This window comes from Neoarius graeffei, chromosome 10 (assembly GCF_027579695.1).
Source record: "Neoarius graeffei isolate fNeoGra1 chromosome 10, fNeoGra1.pri, whole genome shotgun sequence".
Lineage (NCBI taxonomy): Eukaryota > Metazoa > Chordata > Actinopteri > Siluriformes > Ariidae > Neoarius > Neoarius graeffei.
In genome coordinates this window covers 53,746,978-53,761,829 of record NC_083578.1, presented here as the reverse complement: position 1 = coordinate 53,761,829, position 14,852 = coordinate 53,746,978, and the positions used below count along the sequence as shown (strand labels likewise).

General features: G+C 42.8%; 1 protein-coding gene across 2 annotated transcripts in view; it reads left to right on the top strand.

Moving 5' to 3' along the window:
* The window catches only part of dmxl1 (Dmx-like 1), a 71,706-nt gene that overhangs the window by 26,870 nt on the left and 29,984 nt on the right, over positions 1-14,852 (top strand). For both annotated transcript variants that reach the window (XM_060931887.1, XM_060931886.1), the window contains 8 exons: positions 6,347-6,506; positions 12,318-12,506; positions 12,605-12,846; positions 13,224-13,905; positions 14,001-14,122; positions 14,235-14,324; positions 14,433-14,535; positions 14,625-14,744. In XM_060931887.1, the coding sequence (XP_060787870.1) occupies positions 6,347-6,506; positions 12,318-12,506; positions 12,605-12,846; positions 13,224-13,905; positions 14,001-14,122; positions 14,235-14,324; positions 14,433-14,535; positions 14,625-14,744 (1,708 nt within the window). The remainder of the gene's footprint in view (positions 1-6,346; positions 6,507-12,317; positions 12,507-12,604; positions 12,847-13,223; positions 13,906-14,000; positions 14,123-14,234; positions 14,325-14,432; positions 14,536-14,624; positions 14,745-14,852) is intronic.

The window sequence follows — 14,852 nt, the reverse complement described above, 5'->3', positions numbered from 1 at the left end:
ACATACCGATGACTATACACATCCATACATACACAGACACCCATAATATCATAATTATGCATATATTATATACAATTATGCATGCGCATATATATAATAATCACACATCACTCATATTTTATATATATTATATATCCGTATGTACCCATATACACTTATTTTATCAATAGAATGTTATTGTAATTCCTCCCTATACTTCATAAAGATCTGTTCCTTATACCTTTTTTTGAACTGGTTTATAGTTGTACATTTCATGAGCGCCACATTCAAACTGTTTCTTAGCTTTACTCCACAAATAGAAATACTGAACATTTTTAACGTTGTACTAGCACTGCGAATTTTAAATTTCAATTTCCCCCTAAAATTATAGCCCCCCTCTCTATCCGAGAACATTGTTTGGCTATTCCTTGGTACTTTATAATTCCTTACTTTGTACATTATTAAGGTAGTTTTATATTCTATAATAATCTTGAATTTTAAACATTTTGAATTTAAGAATAGTGAATTAGTATGAACTTGGTAACCAGCACTATGACTTATTCTTATAGCTCTTTTTTGAAGTATATTTATTGCATGAAGTGAACAAAATTCAACAAAATAGTGAACAAAATACGCATTTCCCCACACCACTGAGCAGTAATTTAAATACGGTAAAACCAGGGAACAGTGAAGAATGTGGAGTGAATGATAGTCCAGGACGTGCTTAGCTATACTCAACACAGATATGCTTCTTGATAGTTTAATTAGTATGTATTTTATATGTGATTTCCAAGTAATTCTATCATCTATTATTACCCCAATAAATTTATTATTAGAAACTTTCAGTATCAACACCATCTACTTGTACATTTATTGCCTTATTTTATAATTATTAAATAACATTTGTTTTAGACAGATTTAATGATTTATTTTGATCAAACCAACTTTTTAACCTGCACAATTCTGAAGAGATTGTTTTCTAACTCATGTAAATTTGTTCCAGAACAAAACATTTGTGTCCTCTGCAAATAATACCATCTTAAATATCTTTGATACATTGCACATATTATTTATATAAAGAATGAACAGTTTAGGACCCAATACTGACCCCTGGGGGACACCACAATCAATATTCAAACGAGTTGAGACTGAGACACCCAACTTCACAAATTGTCCTGTTGCTCAAATAACTTATCCAATTTAATACAACTCCTCTTATCCGATATTGTTCCATCTTATTAATTAATACATCATGATTAATAGTATCAAAAGCTTTTTGAAGATCAATAAATATCCCAGCGACATATTTTTTATCATCTATAGAGTTACTGATTTCTTCAATTGGTTCCATTAGTGCCATCTCTGTTGTTCTATTTGCTCTAAATCCATATTGACTATCACTGAGCAGTTTGTATTTTTCAATGAATTTATGTAATGTTATTGAATAGTTTTTCAAGAATTTTGGAGAATTGAGGAAGTGAAGAAACAGGTCTGTAATTTGTGAAGTTGTTTGTCTCCAGATTTATACAATGGAATTACTATCTATCTATCTATCTATCTATCTATCTATCTATCTATCTATCTATCTATCTATCTATCTATCTATCTATCTATCTATCTATCTATCTATCTATCTATCTATCTATCTATCTATCTATGTGTGTATACACACGCACTCATGCCACCACGTCTTTTCGATCTTAGTTTCATAACTGTGCTGAGAATTCAAACTGTCACATACACAATCATACATAGTACGACATGCAGTGAAATGCTTAGTGCAATGCTCCATAAGCAGTCAAGATAGTTAAAGGAAAAGTAGTACAAAGGAAAGGGGTAAAATAGAATAAAATGTGAGAGTACTCTGCAGAATAAATATCTATCTATCTAGATCTCTCTCTTGTCCATCGTGTTTCGATGAGGACCACTGACATCTCCCTCGTTTACTGTTTGTGTTTGTGTCTGGCTGATGAGGCCAATGTGTGCTCGGAACCCCCTCTTGCATGTAGAGCACACATGATCTGGTATTAGACTGCTGCTGCTAGCATGCACTTTCCTGCTAGCTCTCTCCTCTTCTGCTGCTTCAGTGCGACGTTGCTCGGACTGCAGGGCACCGCTGTGGATTTGGGCTCTCCATCCTGGTCTGTCTGCCACCCATTCTTCCTAGGTGTCCGGGTTGATGTCAAAGCTCCTTAGGGACTTCTTTAGGCTGTCTTTAAAGCGCTTCTTTGGGTGGCCGCGAGAGTGCTTCCCTTCACACAGTTCGCCGTAGAACAGTCTCTTTGGAAGTTGGTCATCAGGCATGCGGATGAGATGTCCTGCCCATCTGAGCTGGACCTTCTGAAGCAGGCAATGGATGCTTGGTAGTCTGCACGCTCAAGAACTTCTGTGTCTGGGGTTTGGTCCTGCCACCGGATATGCAACAGGCGCCACAGACAGGTGGCGTGGAATTGCTGGAGCTTTCTGGCCTGGCTTGCGTACACAGTCAAGGTCTCACAAGCATATAAGTAGTGGTAAGATGACCGCCCTGTACACTTTCAGCTTGGTTTCTAGGCTGATGCCTCTGCGCTCCCAGACTGTGGAACGCAGTCTGACGAAAGCTGCATTGGCCTTTGCAATCCAACTGGTCACTTGAACGTTGGCACAGATGTCTCTGGACAGTGTGCTGCCAAGATACGTGAACTTGCTTACTGCCTCAAGTCTCTGCCCTTGAACTTGAATGTCAGGCTCTGCGTACTCCTTGCCTGGTGCCGGCTGGTACATGACTTCAGTTTTCTTAGTGTTGATGGTGAGGCTGAAGTCATCGCAAGCAGTAGAAAGGAGGTCCATACAAGCCTGCATGCCAGATTCAGAGCTGCTGCTCAAGGCACAGTCGTCAACGAACAGGAGTTCATGAATGACGTCGTTTAGGACCTTGGTTTTAGCCTGGAGTCGTCGTAGGTTGAACACACCACCATCCATGTGATACCTGATGGGGATACCAATACTACAGTCTCTGAAAGCATCTGTCAGCATGGCGGTGAACATCATGCTGAACAGGGTCGGTGCCAGGACACACCCGTTTCACACCATTGGTCACTTCAAAGGCATCCGATACCGCTCCATCGTCCAGGACCTGTGTACGCGTTCCTTTGTGGAACTGTCTGACCATGGTGACAGACTTGTCAGGGCAGCCGAACTTGGACATGATTTTCCACAGTCCTTCCCGGCTCATGGTGTCGAAGGCTTTTGTCAGATCCACAAAGGTGATCTACAGGTCCTGTTCCTGGCACTTTTCCTGCAGCTGGCGTGCGGCAAACACCGTGTCTGCTGTTCCTCGTCTGGTTCTGAACCCACACTGGCTTTCTGGCAGGTAACCCTGCTCAAGGTATGTGATCAGGTGATTCAGCAGGACGCGAGCCAGGATCTTTCCAGCTATGGACAGCAGGGAAATCCCATGATGATTGTCGCACACTTGACGGTTGCCTTTCCTCTTGTTCAGGTGCACAGTAGAGGTGTCTTTCAGCTCCTGGGGGATCGCTTCTTGATCCCACATGGTTTGAAAGAGCTCGGTGAGCTTGGTGATGAAGGGCTGACCACCTGCCATTTACACCTCTGCTGGGATGGCATCAGCTCATGGAGCTTTTCCAGAGGAAAGAAGGTTGATGGCCTTCTCCACCTCGGACTCAGTGACTGGGTTGGCTAGCTCCATGTTGATGTCTACCTGGGGCATCTGCTGGATGGCCATCTCGTTGATGGCAGATGGCCAGTTCAGGACACCGCAGAAGTGCTCAGCCCATTGTTTGATCTGTGTCTTGTCAGTTAGAAGGGTGGCACCATCAGCACTGTAGATGGGCGAGGTACCGAAGGGTTGTGGTCCATACAGAGTGCTTAGGGCATTGAAGAAGCGGGGGTCATGTTTTGAGGCGTAGACCTCAATTTCCATTGCTTTTCTGCTTGGCCTGGAGAGTTCTGCAAGCCTCTGAAAAGGCTGTTTTCTTGGGATGGGATGAAGGATTTTCATGGTGAGCTTTGTGTAGTTGTCACTTCTCAATGAGCTGCTGTATCTCCACATCATTCTCGTCAAACCAGTGCTTGCGCTCAGAGGGACCGAGGTGGGAGAGGGCTATGGTGTGGACCAGATCTCGGAAGACCGCCCAGTCTTGACCCCAAACTGGAGAGCACAGACCTGGGTGTTGTTCGTTGCTCAATTTCAGTCGGGCGTCCTCAGACTTCAGCTTGCCAACATTCAGCCTCCTTCTTAGATTTCTTCCCTTGTGGGCGTCTCTTGGGCTGGATGTGAAGATTCATCTTGCTAGTGTGGTCGGTCCAGCACTTGGCACCACACATGGACTTGGTGACTCTGACATCACGCTGGTCCCTCTGTGTAACAAGGACGTGGTCGATGAGATGCCAGTGCCGCAATCTTGGGTGCATCCATGTTGTTCTGTTGCTGGCTGGGAGGCAGAAGACAGTGTTGGTGATGAGAAGCTGGTTTGAGGCACACATCATCAGCAGCAGAAGGCCGTTACTGTTGTACTTGCCAATGCCATTTCTCCCGATGACTCAGTCCCAGGCTGTCCAGTCCGCACCAACTCTAGCATTGAAGTCACCAAAGATGATGAGCTTGTCAGATTTGGACTGTGGCAATCAAGGCTTTTAGGTCCTCGCAGAACTTGTCCTTGACATCATCTGGGTTTATCGTGGTGGGGGTGTAGGTGCTGATACAGTGGCGAAATGCTTTCTGGTCAGGGGGAGATGCAGAGTCATGAGTCGGTCACTTCGGCCCTTGGGAAGGCTTGTCAGTTTGCTAAAAAGCTGGACTGGATGGCGAAGCCCTCACCTGCCTCACGTTGTTCTTCGCTGCTGCGGCCACTCCAAAAGGTGTAGCCAGCGCCCACCTCTGTGAGTTGTCCCTCCTCTGCCAGGCGGGTTTCGGACAGTGCAGCAATGTAGATGTTGTACCTGGACAGTTCACGTGCTACTAGCGCAGTTCTTCTCTCTAGTTTGTCTGTGTCAGGGTTGTCAAGCAGTGTGTGTACATTCCACAAAGCGAGGGTGAGGGGTACCCTCTTTGTTTTCTCTCTTTTTCTTCAACTGCTGAAATGGGATCCCACCAGCTGTGGTATGCTGGTCAGGGTTGTGAGAAGCAGGTGATTTTTAGGGCACCTTTTCTAGCCCCTTCCTCAGGCTACAGAGGGTGAGCAGTGCATTCCTAAAGAGGGCTGCTCAGTCGCTTAGACAGCTGCCGAATCCTGCTGCTGCTTCGGTCGACAAGAAGCGACCCTGTGGCCTGAGCCGCCTGTGTGCAGGTCTGCGGCTGCAGCTTTCAGTGACTCCACACCTGCTGCTTCATTGCTCACCCATCGCCACAGGACTTCAAAGTGAAGAGGGTGATGTGAGATGCGTGTGAATTTGATTAAAGTGAGGTAGAGTTGCGCGGAGTCAGTCTCACTCTCTCATCCATTTCTATCATACTCCAGTGGGAAGATGGAGCAAGACAGCTGGTGATAGAGATGGATGCAGCTGATAGCCACGACTCCTTCTGTGCCCCGCCATGCCCTGAGCCCTTCTGCAAGGCCTGCTGATTTGCCTTCTTGGCCATTGGACCTACTGTTGGTCACCTCTGCTCCGTCAGTGCAAGTCCAGACTTCCCATGCTTAGGAAGGGTGTTCCTTAAAGCTCGCTGAGGGCTTGAGGCCCAACAGGTACCCTCACCTGGTTTAGCCCGCCTGCCGAAGCGGTTTACCGGGGTGTGGCAGCTGCGCATGCTACAGCTACTAGGAGCCACAGGTGAGAACCGGGTGCCAGAGGGGAAGGCCAATGGGCTGTATGGGGTGTCCAGTGGGAGTAGCTCCTCTGGTGGGGGGCTAGCACCTCTGACGGGGGAGCTTGCCGCGTCCTTTTTAGGACAGCTTATCTGTCTATCTAGATAGATAGATAGATAGATAGATAGATAGATAGATAGATAGATAGATAGATAGATAGATATTTATTCTGCAGAGTACTCATGTTTTATTCTGCTTATTACATTCTATTTTACTCCTTTCCTTTGTACTACTTTTCTTTTTTAACCATCTTTACTACTTATGGAGCATTGCACTAAGCATTTCACTGCGTATCGTTCGATGTATGATTTGTGTATATGACAGTTTGAATTTGAATTCTCAGCACAGTTATGAAACTAGGATCAAAAAGATGTGGTGGTATAAGTGTATTGTGTGTGGTGTTCTTTGATGTACCCATTAAAATGGCAACTTACTTGTATATTGATATGGCTAGTAATTAATGGTTTTTCTTATGCCATTTCTTGCTGTTAAATTAAGAGGCAAACTGGAATCTGTGTTGCCAAGCTTAAGTTGTAACCCTTTCGCTATATGGTGCCTAGCTGAACCTGGCAGAATTGAGTCGGAGACCAGTCAGAGGTATGGCTCACACAAGGCTTCTCCCTCATCAGCAGAATAAGCATTACACCCACAGAGCCACCACCACTCACGCCAATGCACTGTGCCACTTTCACATTGCTGCTAGCATCAACCCAGCCACAGGTAATCTCTTCTCCATCCAATTTTCTGTATAAACAGATTTGGTTAATTTGACAGTATAAATTATTTGCATGATAAATATTCATAGTAGCTGAAGTTTTAGAATAACCTGTCCAGCTAGTTACAGTCCTCTACATACCAAGTGTTTATTTCTGTTCCTCTGTACCATTTGAGTTTTGACGGAAGCCGGAAAGGTTATGTAAGCGTGTGGGGGAGGAAATTTCTAGTCATGTTTAAATAACTAGCAATTACAAATAATAATTAGTGGATTTTCCACTGTAACCAAGCAGACATTCAGGTTCAGCTGACTGTAAGCAGTGAGAATGAGCAAATGTTTTTGCTGTGTAATAGAGAATGCAGTAGGAAAAAAAATTAGTCATTCCTGCTCTTGTTAATCATATACACTCACTGAGCACTTTCTTAGAAATACCTGTACACATGCTCTTTCACAATTATCCAATCAGCCAATTGTGTGGCAGTAGTTCAGTTCATAAAATCACACGGGTATTAGTCTAGTCGTGATCCCCATAGGCCCAATAGTAAACCCAGAAATGTTGAGTACCCTAAGGTTTTATTGCATAAATGTCATCTATAGGCCTATTGGATGGAATTTAGCTTGGTTGCCCAAAGTTGCACTTTGAGCAATTTGCATAATTAGCATAAAGAGGCGATTAATGTGAGATTATTACAGGTGAATAGGCAAAAAAAATTTAAATAATAGATATCACCATGAAACTCTCTCAGTTGATTACTCATATTAAGATGAGAAAAAAAATGTATTGCATGTTTTTGTAATTTGATGTTTAAATATGCAAATGAGGCCATAAATCAACAAAAATATGCTAATTAGCATACAAACAAAACTAAATTCGTTTGATAAAGCCAGGGTCAAAAAAGTTTTCTAAGGGTAAATATGTGTACTTGGGGGGGGGGGGGGGGTGTCTGAGTTGGTGAAAACCTTTTGAGGAATCAAGTAGACAGTAGTAGTAGTAGTAGTAGACAGCCATAAAGGCTAAGTCAGACCAAGAGAACTGCCGAAAGTCGCCAGAAAAAGGATTCTGACAATTCAGCTCCACTTTCCCAGACATCTGTGAAGAACACAGTTCACCAACTACACTTTTTACCACAGCCTACATTCTGTGCTTGTGTCAGTCATCATAAGCATCCATACACATGCATCCCCCTAGATCTTGCTAGTGGAAAATAAAGCTCTGACTTGTCAAATTCAGGACATTAATTAAATGTTAAAAACCGAGACTAGGCTGAGAAAGAGAATAAAAGTCTCATTTCACTGACCTCTCCAGACTCTCAATCCTGATTTTCTGCTATGGTATTACACATTTAGCTTTTACTTAGTTATTGTTCTATGGTATTACATAATTAGCTTTTACTTGACAGTAAAATATTTAGTCCAGACACTGACACATTCACTTGCTACTTGACTCTCTACTTGATCACTTTTCTCTCCCATGGTGAATGACTATACCCCTAACATCGACAATTCCATCTGGACTGGATAAAGTAATCTAAGTGTAAAGAATCTACAGTATGTTGGAAAATCTAAATTAATGCCTTACCAGATATACTGTAGTGGATACTGTGTTTCATTAAAGTGCAAGCAATTGTTTATCATTTGCTTGTATGGATAATATGAATGTCATTCATGCAGTATCTTTAACTTCCCTGATGCAAGGTCATATTTTGTTGGTATAACACCTAGAATCAGACTCAAAGATGTTGGGACAGTTCTTTGTCGCACTGTATGGGCAGAAGAAGGCCAACTTGTTACCAGATTTACAGTCGCAGCAAAAAGCCTCCTAAACTTAAAAAGCTTCCTCCTACTGATGCCAACGTGATGCTACACATACTGCGTGCTCATCTTCAGGTCATGTTGTGGAAGGCTGCAGGTCAGAGAGAGCCACCTGTAGAAGCAAGAGACATCACTAAGTTTGGATGGGAGGTTGGTGGAAGGGTTATCATGCCTGCTCTTGCCATCCAGGCAGTGGCTCCAGTACAGCTGCTTGATGTCACCAGCTGTAGCTGCAGCACATTGAAGGCCTGTAGTAAAGGAAACTGTAGCTGCCATGCTGCAAGTATCAGTTGCACTGACTACTGCAAGTGTGAAGGGGATGAGGTCGGCTGCTGCAACCCATTCACAGTTCATACAGATGAAGATGATGAGACTGAAGGGAATGAAGAAACAAATTATGAAGATGGTGAAGGCTATTAAGTGGGATGGTGTGGTTGTTCATGCATACTATATATAGTTATTTTACAGTTTGTTTGCACATTTGCAGTTCATGTACATAGTTATTGTTCTTCTGGGTTAGTTTGGGTGTGTTTGTGCATGCTGGATACTTGTTCTGCATGGAACACTCCTTAATCTATCCATACAGTAGTCCAAACACTGCCACCTGATCAGATTCCTTAAACGTTTTTCACCAAATCATACCGCCAAGTATACATTTTTACCCTAAGTAAAATTATTTTGACTCGGGCTTCATCAGTGAATATGATTTTGTGTGTATGCAAATGAGCGCATATTTGATGGTTTATGGCCTCATTTGCATATTTAAACATTAAATTACAAAAACATGCAGTACATTTTTTCTCATGTTAGCATAAGTAATCAACTGAGAAAGTTTGATGGTGATATCTATTATTATTTTTTTAGCCTATTCACCTGTAATAATCTCGGTTTAATCGCCTATTTATGCAAATTATGCAAATTGCTCAAAGTGCAACTTTGGGCAACCAAGCTAAATTCTATCCATTAGGCCTATAGATGATATATTTCTGCAATAAAACTTTAGGGTACTCAACATTTCTGGGTTCATGAAATCACGACTAGACTATATGGGTCAGCAGCTTAAGATCATGTTCACATTTAACCAACAAAATTTGTTGGGGGGAGGAGCTATCTTGGTGATTTTGACCATGGCATGATTGTTGATGCCAAACAGACTGGTTTGAGTATTTCTATAATTGCTTATCTCTTGGGATTTTTATTCAGAACAGTGTCTAGAGTTTACTCAGAATAGTGCAGTAAAGGGAAAAAAATCCAGCAAGCAGCAGTTCTGTGGATGGAAACACCATTTTGATGAGGGAGGTTAACGGAGAATGGCCAGACTGGTTCAAGCTGACCAAGGCTATAGTAACTTGGATAACCACTCCGTACATTTGTTTTGAGCAGAAAAAAATATCTCAGAATGCACAACACACCAAACCTTGAGGCGGATGGGCTACAACAGCAGAAGATTGTGTCAGGTTCCATTTCTGTCAGCCAAGAACAGAAAGCTGAGGCTGCAGTGGGCACAGGCTCACTAAAACTGGACAATTGAAGACTAGAAAAACATAGCCTGATCTGATTTAATCTCAATTTCTGCTGAGGCATGCATATGATCGTGTCAGAATTTGGTGCCAACAGCATGAATCCATGGACCCAACCTGCTTGTGTCAACAGTCCAGGCGGGTGAAGGTTGTCTATCAGTCATCATTTGAATGCCAAAGTCTGTTTGAGTATTGTTGCTGACCATGTGCATATCTTCATGGCTGCAATATACCCATCTTCTAATAGCTACTTCCAGCATGATATTACACTGTCACAAAGCAAAAATTGTCTAAATTGCAGCATGGAAGTGCACCTGGGGGGACCCCTCCCCCCCAAAAAAAAAAAAAACTGTGGTGCAGTCATGTGAGCATTGATTAGAATCCAAAGTAATGTTTCCAACATCTTATGGAATCCGTGCCTAGTCTGGCTAACGCGACAAAGCTCTACGAGCTATTGGTCTGGCCAAGATATTAAGCCCAACTGTTTCCCAGAGCCCGTGGTTGACCCGCCTCCCTGAAATGCCTCAGTTTGCTACTGGTCGAAGCCAGAAAAGGCTGTGACGAAGCTTAAACCAATCACATCACTCTTTCCTCTGACGTATGCGATGCGATGGGGCTAACTGGTAGATTAAACTCTTACCGAAGCCGGTCGGGAGCAAGGCGAAAACGTCCTTCCTTTCAATAAATACCTCCAGGGCTGCTCTTTGCTCCGTTTTCAATGAGAACTTCCCGTTGAATGCTTTCAATACAGCATCTATGCGTAATAGATGCGGAAGCGTGAATGAAGCGCTTCCGGCATAGATTCTGTAAACAATCTATGGCTTCCGGTCGCAGTTCTACTACGTCAGTGCCTTGAACACGCCTCTACCCAGGGCCGTTGGAGATGCTCAAAGTTGATTGGCTCCCGATTTTTCGGGAGCTTGGAAGAGCTGTAGAGCTTGCCTGGCCAGACTAAGCTCGCAACAGGCCCTCGTGTTGCGTCACGCTTAGGATGGGCGGGCCCAGGCTAATCCGTGCCATGAAGAATTGAGGCTGTTTTGAGAGTAAATGGGGGCTGTAACCCAGTATTAGTATAGTGTCCCTAATAAAGTGCTCAGTGAGTGTATATGCCTTTTTTTTTTTTTTTTTTTTAGTTATCATCTGTAGGTATTATGCTTTGCTGTTTTTTGTGTGTCTTTATGTTGAGACCATAAACACACATTTGTACAACCCCGATTCCAAAAAAGTTGGGACAAAGTACAAATTATAAATAAAAACGGAATGCAATGATGTGGAAGTTTCAAAATTCCATATTTTATTCAGAATAGAACATAGATGACATCAAATGTTTAAACTGAGAAAATGTATCATGTAAAGAGAAAATTTAGGTGATGATTTAAATTTCATGACAACACATCTCAAAGTTGGGACAAGGCCATGTTTACCATTGTGAGACATCCCCTTTTCTCTTGACAACAGTCTGTAAATGTCTGGGGACTGAGGAGACAAGTTGCTCAAGTTTAGGGATAGGAATGTTAACCCATTCTTGTCTAATGTAGGATTCTAGTTGCTCAACTGTCTTAGAACTTCAAATTTTGATTCGTCTGACCACAGAACAGTTTTCCACTTTGCCACAGTCCATTTTAAATGAGCCTTGGCCCAGAGAAGACGTCTACGTTTCTGGATCATGTTTAGATACGGCTTCTTCTTTGAACTATAGAGTTTTAGCTGGCAACGGCGGATGGCACGGTGAATTGTGTTCACAGATGATGTTTTCTGGAAATATTCCTGAGCCCATTTTGTGATTTCCAATACAGAAGCATGCCTGTATGTGATGCAGTGCCGTCTAAGGGCCCAAAGATCACAGGCACCCAGTATGGTTTTCTGGCCTTGACCCTTACGCACAGAGATTCTTCCAGATTCTCTGAATCTTTTGATGATATCATGCACTGTAGATGATATGTTCAAACTCTTTTTGCAATTTTACACTGTCGAACTCCTTTCTGATATTGCTCCACTATTTGTCGGCGCAGAATTGGGGGGATTGGTGAGCCTCTTCCCATCTTTACTTCTGAGAGCCAGTCATACTTTTTATACCCAGTCATGTTAATGACCTATTGCCAATTGACCTAATGAGTTGCAATTTGGTCCTCCAGATGTTCCTTTTTTGTACCTTTTAACTTTTCCAGCCTCTTATTGCCCCTGTCCCAACTTTTTTGAGATGTGTTGCTGTCATGAAGTTTCAAATGAGCCAATATTTGGCATGAAATTTCAAAATGTCTCACTTTTGACATTTGATATGTTGTCGATGTTCTATTGTGAATACAATAATCAGTTTTTGAGATTTGTAAATTATTGCATTCCATTTTTATTTACAATTTGTACTTTCTCCCAACTTTTTTGGAATCGGGGTTGTATATCCAGTAAATCATATTAGAAACCAGTTTGCTTTAAATTTAAAACAAGTTCTAAAATATATTCATCTAACAGCTAATGTTATTCCAGATATTCCTCTGCTGCCCTCCATATCATCGCTGAGCAGTTCAGATGATGAAGAACCTGGTGGACCCTTCAATGTTCACTGGCTCAACAACAAGGAGCTGCACCTGACTCTCACCATGGATGTGTTCCTCCAGCAGCTCAGGAGCAGTTTGGAGCATCAGAACCCACCACAGGCTAGCCAGGCTGATGATGGTAGCTTCTGACCACATTTGAAACGTTTGAAGGCGTTTTGGCTAATTATGATAATTTAGCTGTATATAAATAAGGTATTTCCTTTTTTTCAATGATAGACTGTGATGAAGAGGGCAATACTATAGGCCCTGAAAGCAAAAAAGGAGAGACCAGCTTCAAAGATGGAGCCTCAATTCCTCTCCCTAAAGCTGCAGTGAATCACCAGGTGGAGGTGTTACTGAGTGACTGGAACAGGGGAGCAGATATGCTTTTTAGCATCCACCCCATGGATGGATCGCTACTGGTGTGGCACATTGATTGGCTGGATGAATACCAACCTGGAATGTTCCGGCAGGCACAGGTAGGGACAAAATGGGCCACGGGTTCCACCGAATTTAACTTGTGCTAATCAAATTAGTTTTCTTTTTCCCTCAGATTATTTTTATTAACCCCAGTTGGAATAGTAATGCATTGGAGGGCTGTGCTGTTCAAGTCAGTATCAGTTCTTTGTGATTTAGTAAACAGCCTTTTAGTGTAAGACCAGAATAAAGATGTGAATAATATATGGTGTTACAATAGGTTTTAAAAATGAAGCAAATGGTGTGAAAACAAAATATTTCATTTGATTGCTCAAATGGCTATAAAATGAGTTAGCTGTATTTTGAAAGGAGCTATTCTGTATTCATTTTGATAACTAAATTATACAAAGAGAACGTCTTCCATAATCTTCTGTCACAGGTATCTTTTGCATCCCGAATCCCTGTTGCCTTCCCTGCGGGTGATGCCATTTCCCTCAGCCGCAGCATTGTAATGTATGCCTGTAACAAAAATGTGGATTTGGCCATCCAGCATGGTCGTCAGCGTCCCCAAGGGGTACAACGCACCTCTTCAGTTCTAACGGGCCTGGGCCAGGGCAAGCTGGGCCAGGGCAAGCAGTGCCAAAATGGCCTGCGCCTGAGCATTTTCACGCCCAATGTCCTGATGATCTCTAAGCATTCTGATGGTTCGCTCAACCAGTGGTCAGTGAGCTTTGCTGAGGGCTCAGCCTTCTCCACTGTGCTCAGCATCTCGCACAAGTCCCGCTACTGTGGCCATCGCTTCCACCTCAATGACCTGGCCTGCCATTCTGTATTGCCTCTGCTTCTAACCACCTCACACCACAATGCCAAGGTGTGCAACTCCACTGATCACTCAGGACCTGGGCCTGTCTGTTCAGGCCAAAGAAACCGGTCATCCCTGGGTGCTGTTCCCCAGGACCCAAATGCAGTTTATAGTGAACTAATACTATGGAGGGTGGATCCAGTTGGACCCCTCTCATTTTCAGGGGGTGTTTCTGAGCTGGCCAGAATCAACTCGCTCCATGCATCAGCCTTCTCCAATGTGGCCTGGCTTCCAACTCTTATCCCAAGTAACTGCCTTGGTAAGGATGTCTTTCTATTTTTTTCTCCTTTCTGTACTGTCTACCTTTTGTGCTATGCCTTTGTGTCTACTTATTAATTCATTTGTCCCTCAAAGGTGCATATGGCAACTCGCCAAGTGCCTGTTTTGTAGCAAGTGATGGCCAATCCTTAAGATTGTATCAGGCAGTTATTGAGGCTAAGAAATTGCTGAGTGAGCTCTCCAATCCTGAAATATCAGTAAGTGTATTTAAGATACTTGATTTTTTAAATAACCGAAATTACTTGGATAAAAGAAAATATTTAGAAAAGATGAAAACTTTTTTACCTTCACCTATTTTTTGTGGTATAGAAATATGTGGGAGAAGTATTCAATATTATAAGCCAGCAATCTACTGCAAAGCCAGGCTGCATCATTGAGCTTGATGCCATCACAGACTTTGTATGTATATGTTCTCAGAGTAACCTCACAGGTACTAAGAGTAAATTACAATATTACATGTTCGTAGTAGTGTTAAGACATTTATACTTCTTGATAATGCCTCAACAGCAAGGCAAGGAGACCCAGCTGTTACATGTCTTTGAAGAGGACCTCATTTTGGGAAATGAGAAAAAGGATGATTACTCACAGGAGCTCCCACCTGCTGAGAATAGTATGATACCTTTTTAAGAAATACATTTGATCTTTTGTCAGTTTTTACTGTGCCTGTGAAATATAATTTTCCCTTGTCCCTTTATTTAGCCTCTGGCCTGGCACTCTTCTGGGCACGTTTCTTTCTGGTGGTGATTGAGTTTACCCAGAGCAGGAGATCGATCCTGCATATGTGGCATCTGCAGCTGGCTGCAACACCTGTTATCATGGGTGTGTATCTGGGTTTTACAAAGGAAACATTCTCTTTGCATAGGAGGACAAATGATTAATTCTCCCTCCCCACCCCCCATGCAAGTGGAAGCTCCAGTGTGCTTGCTT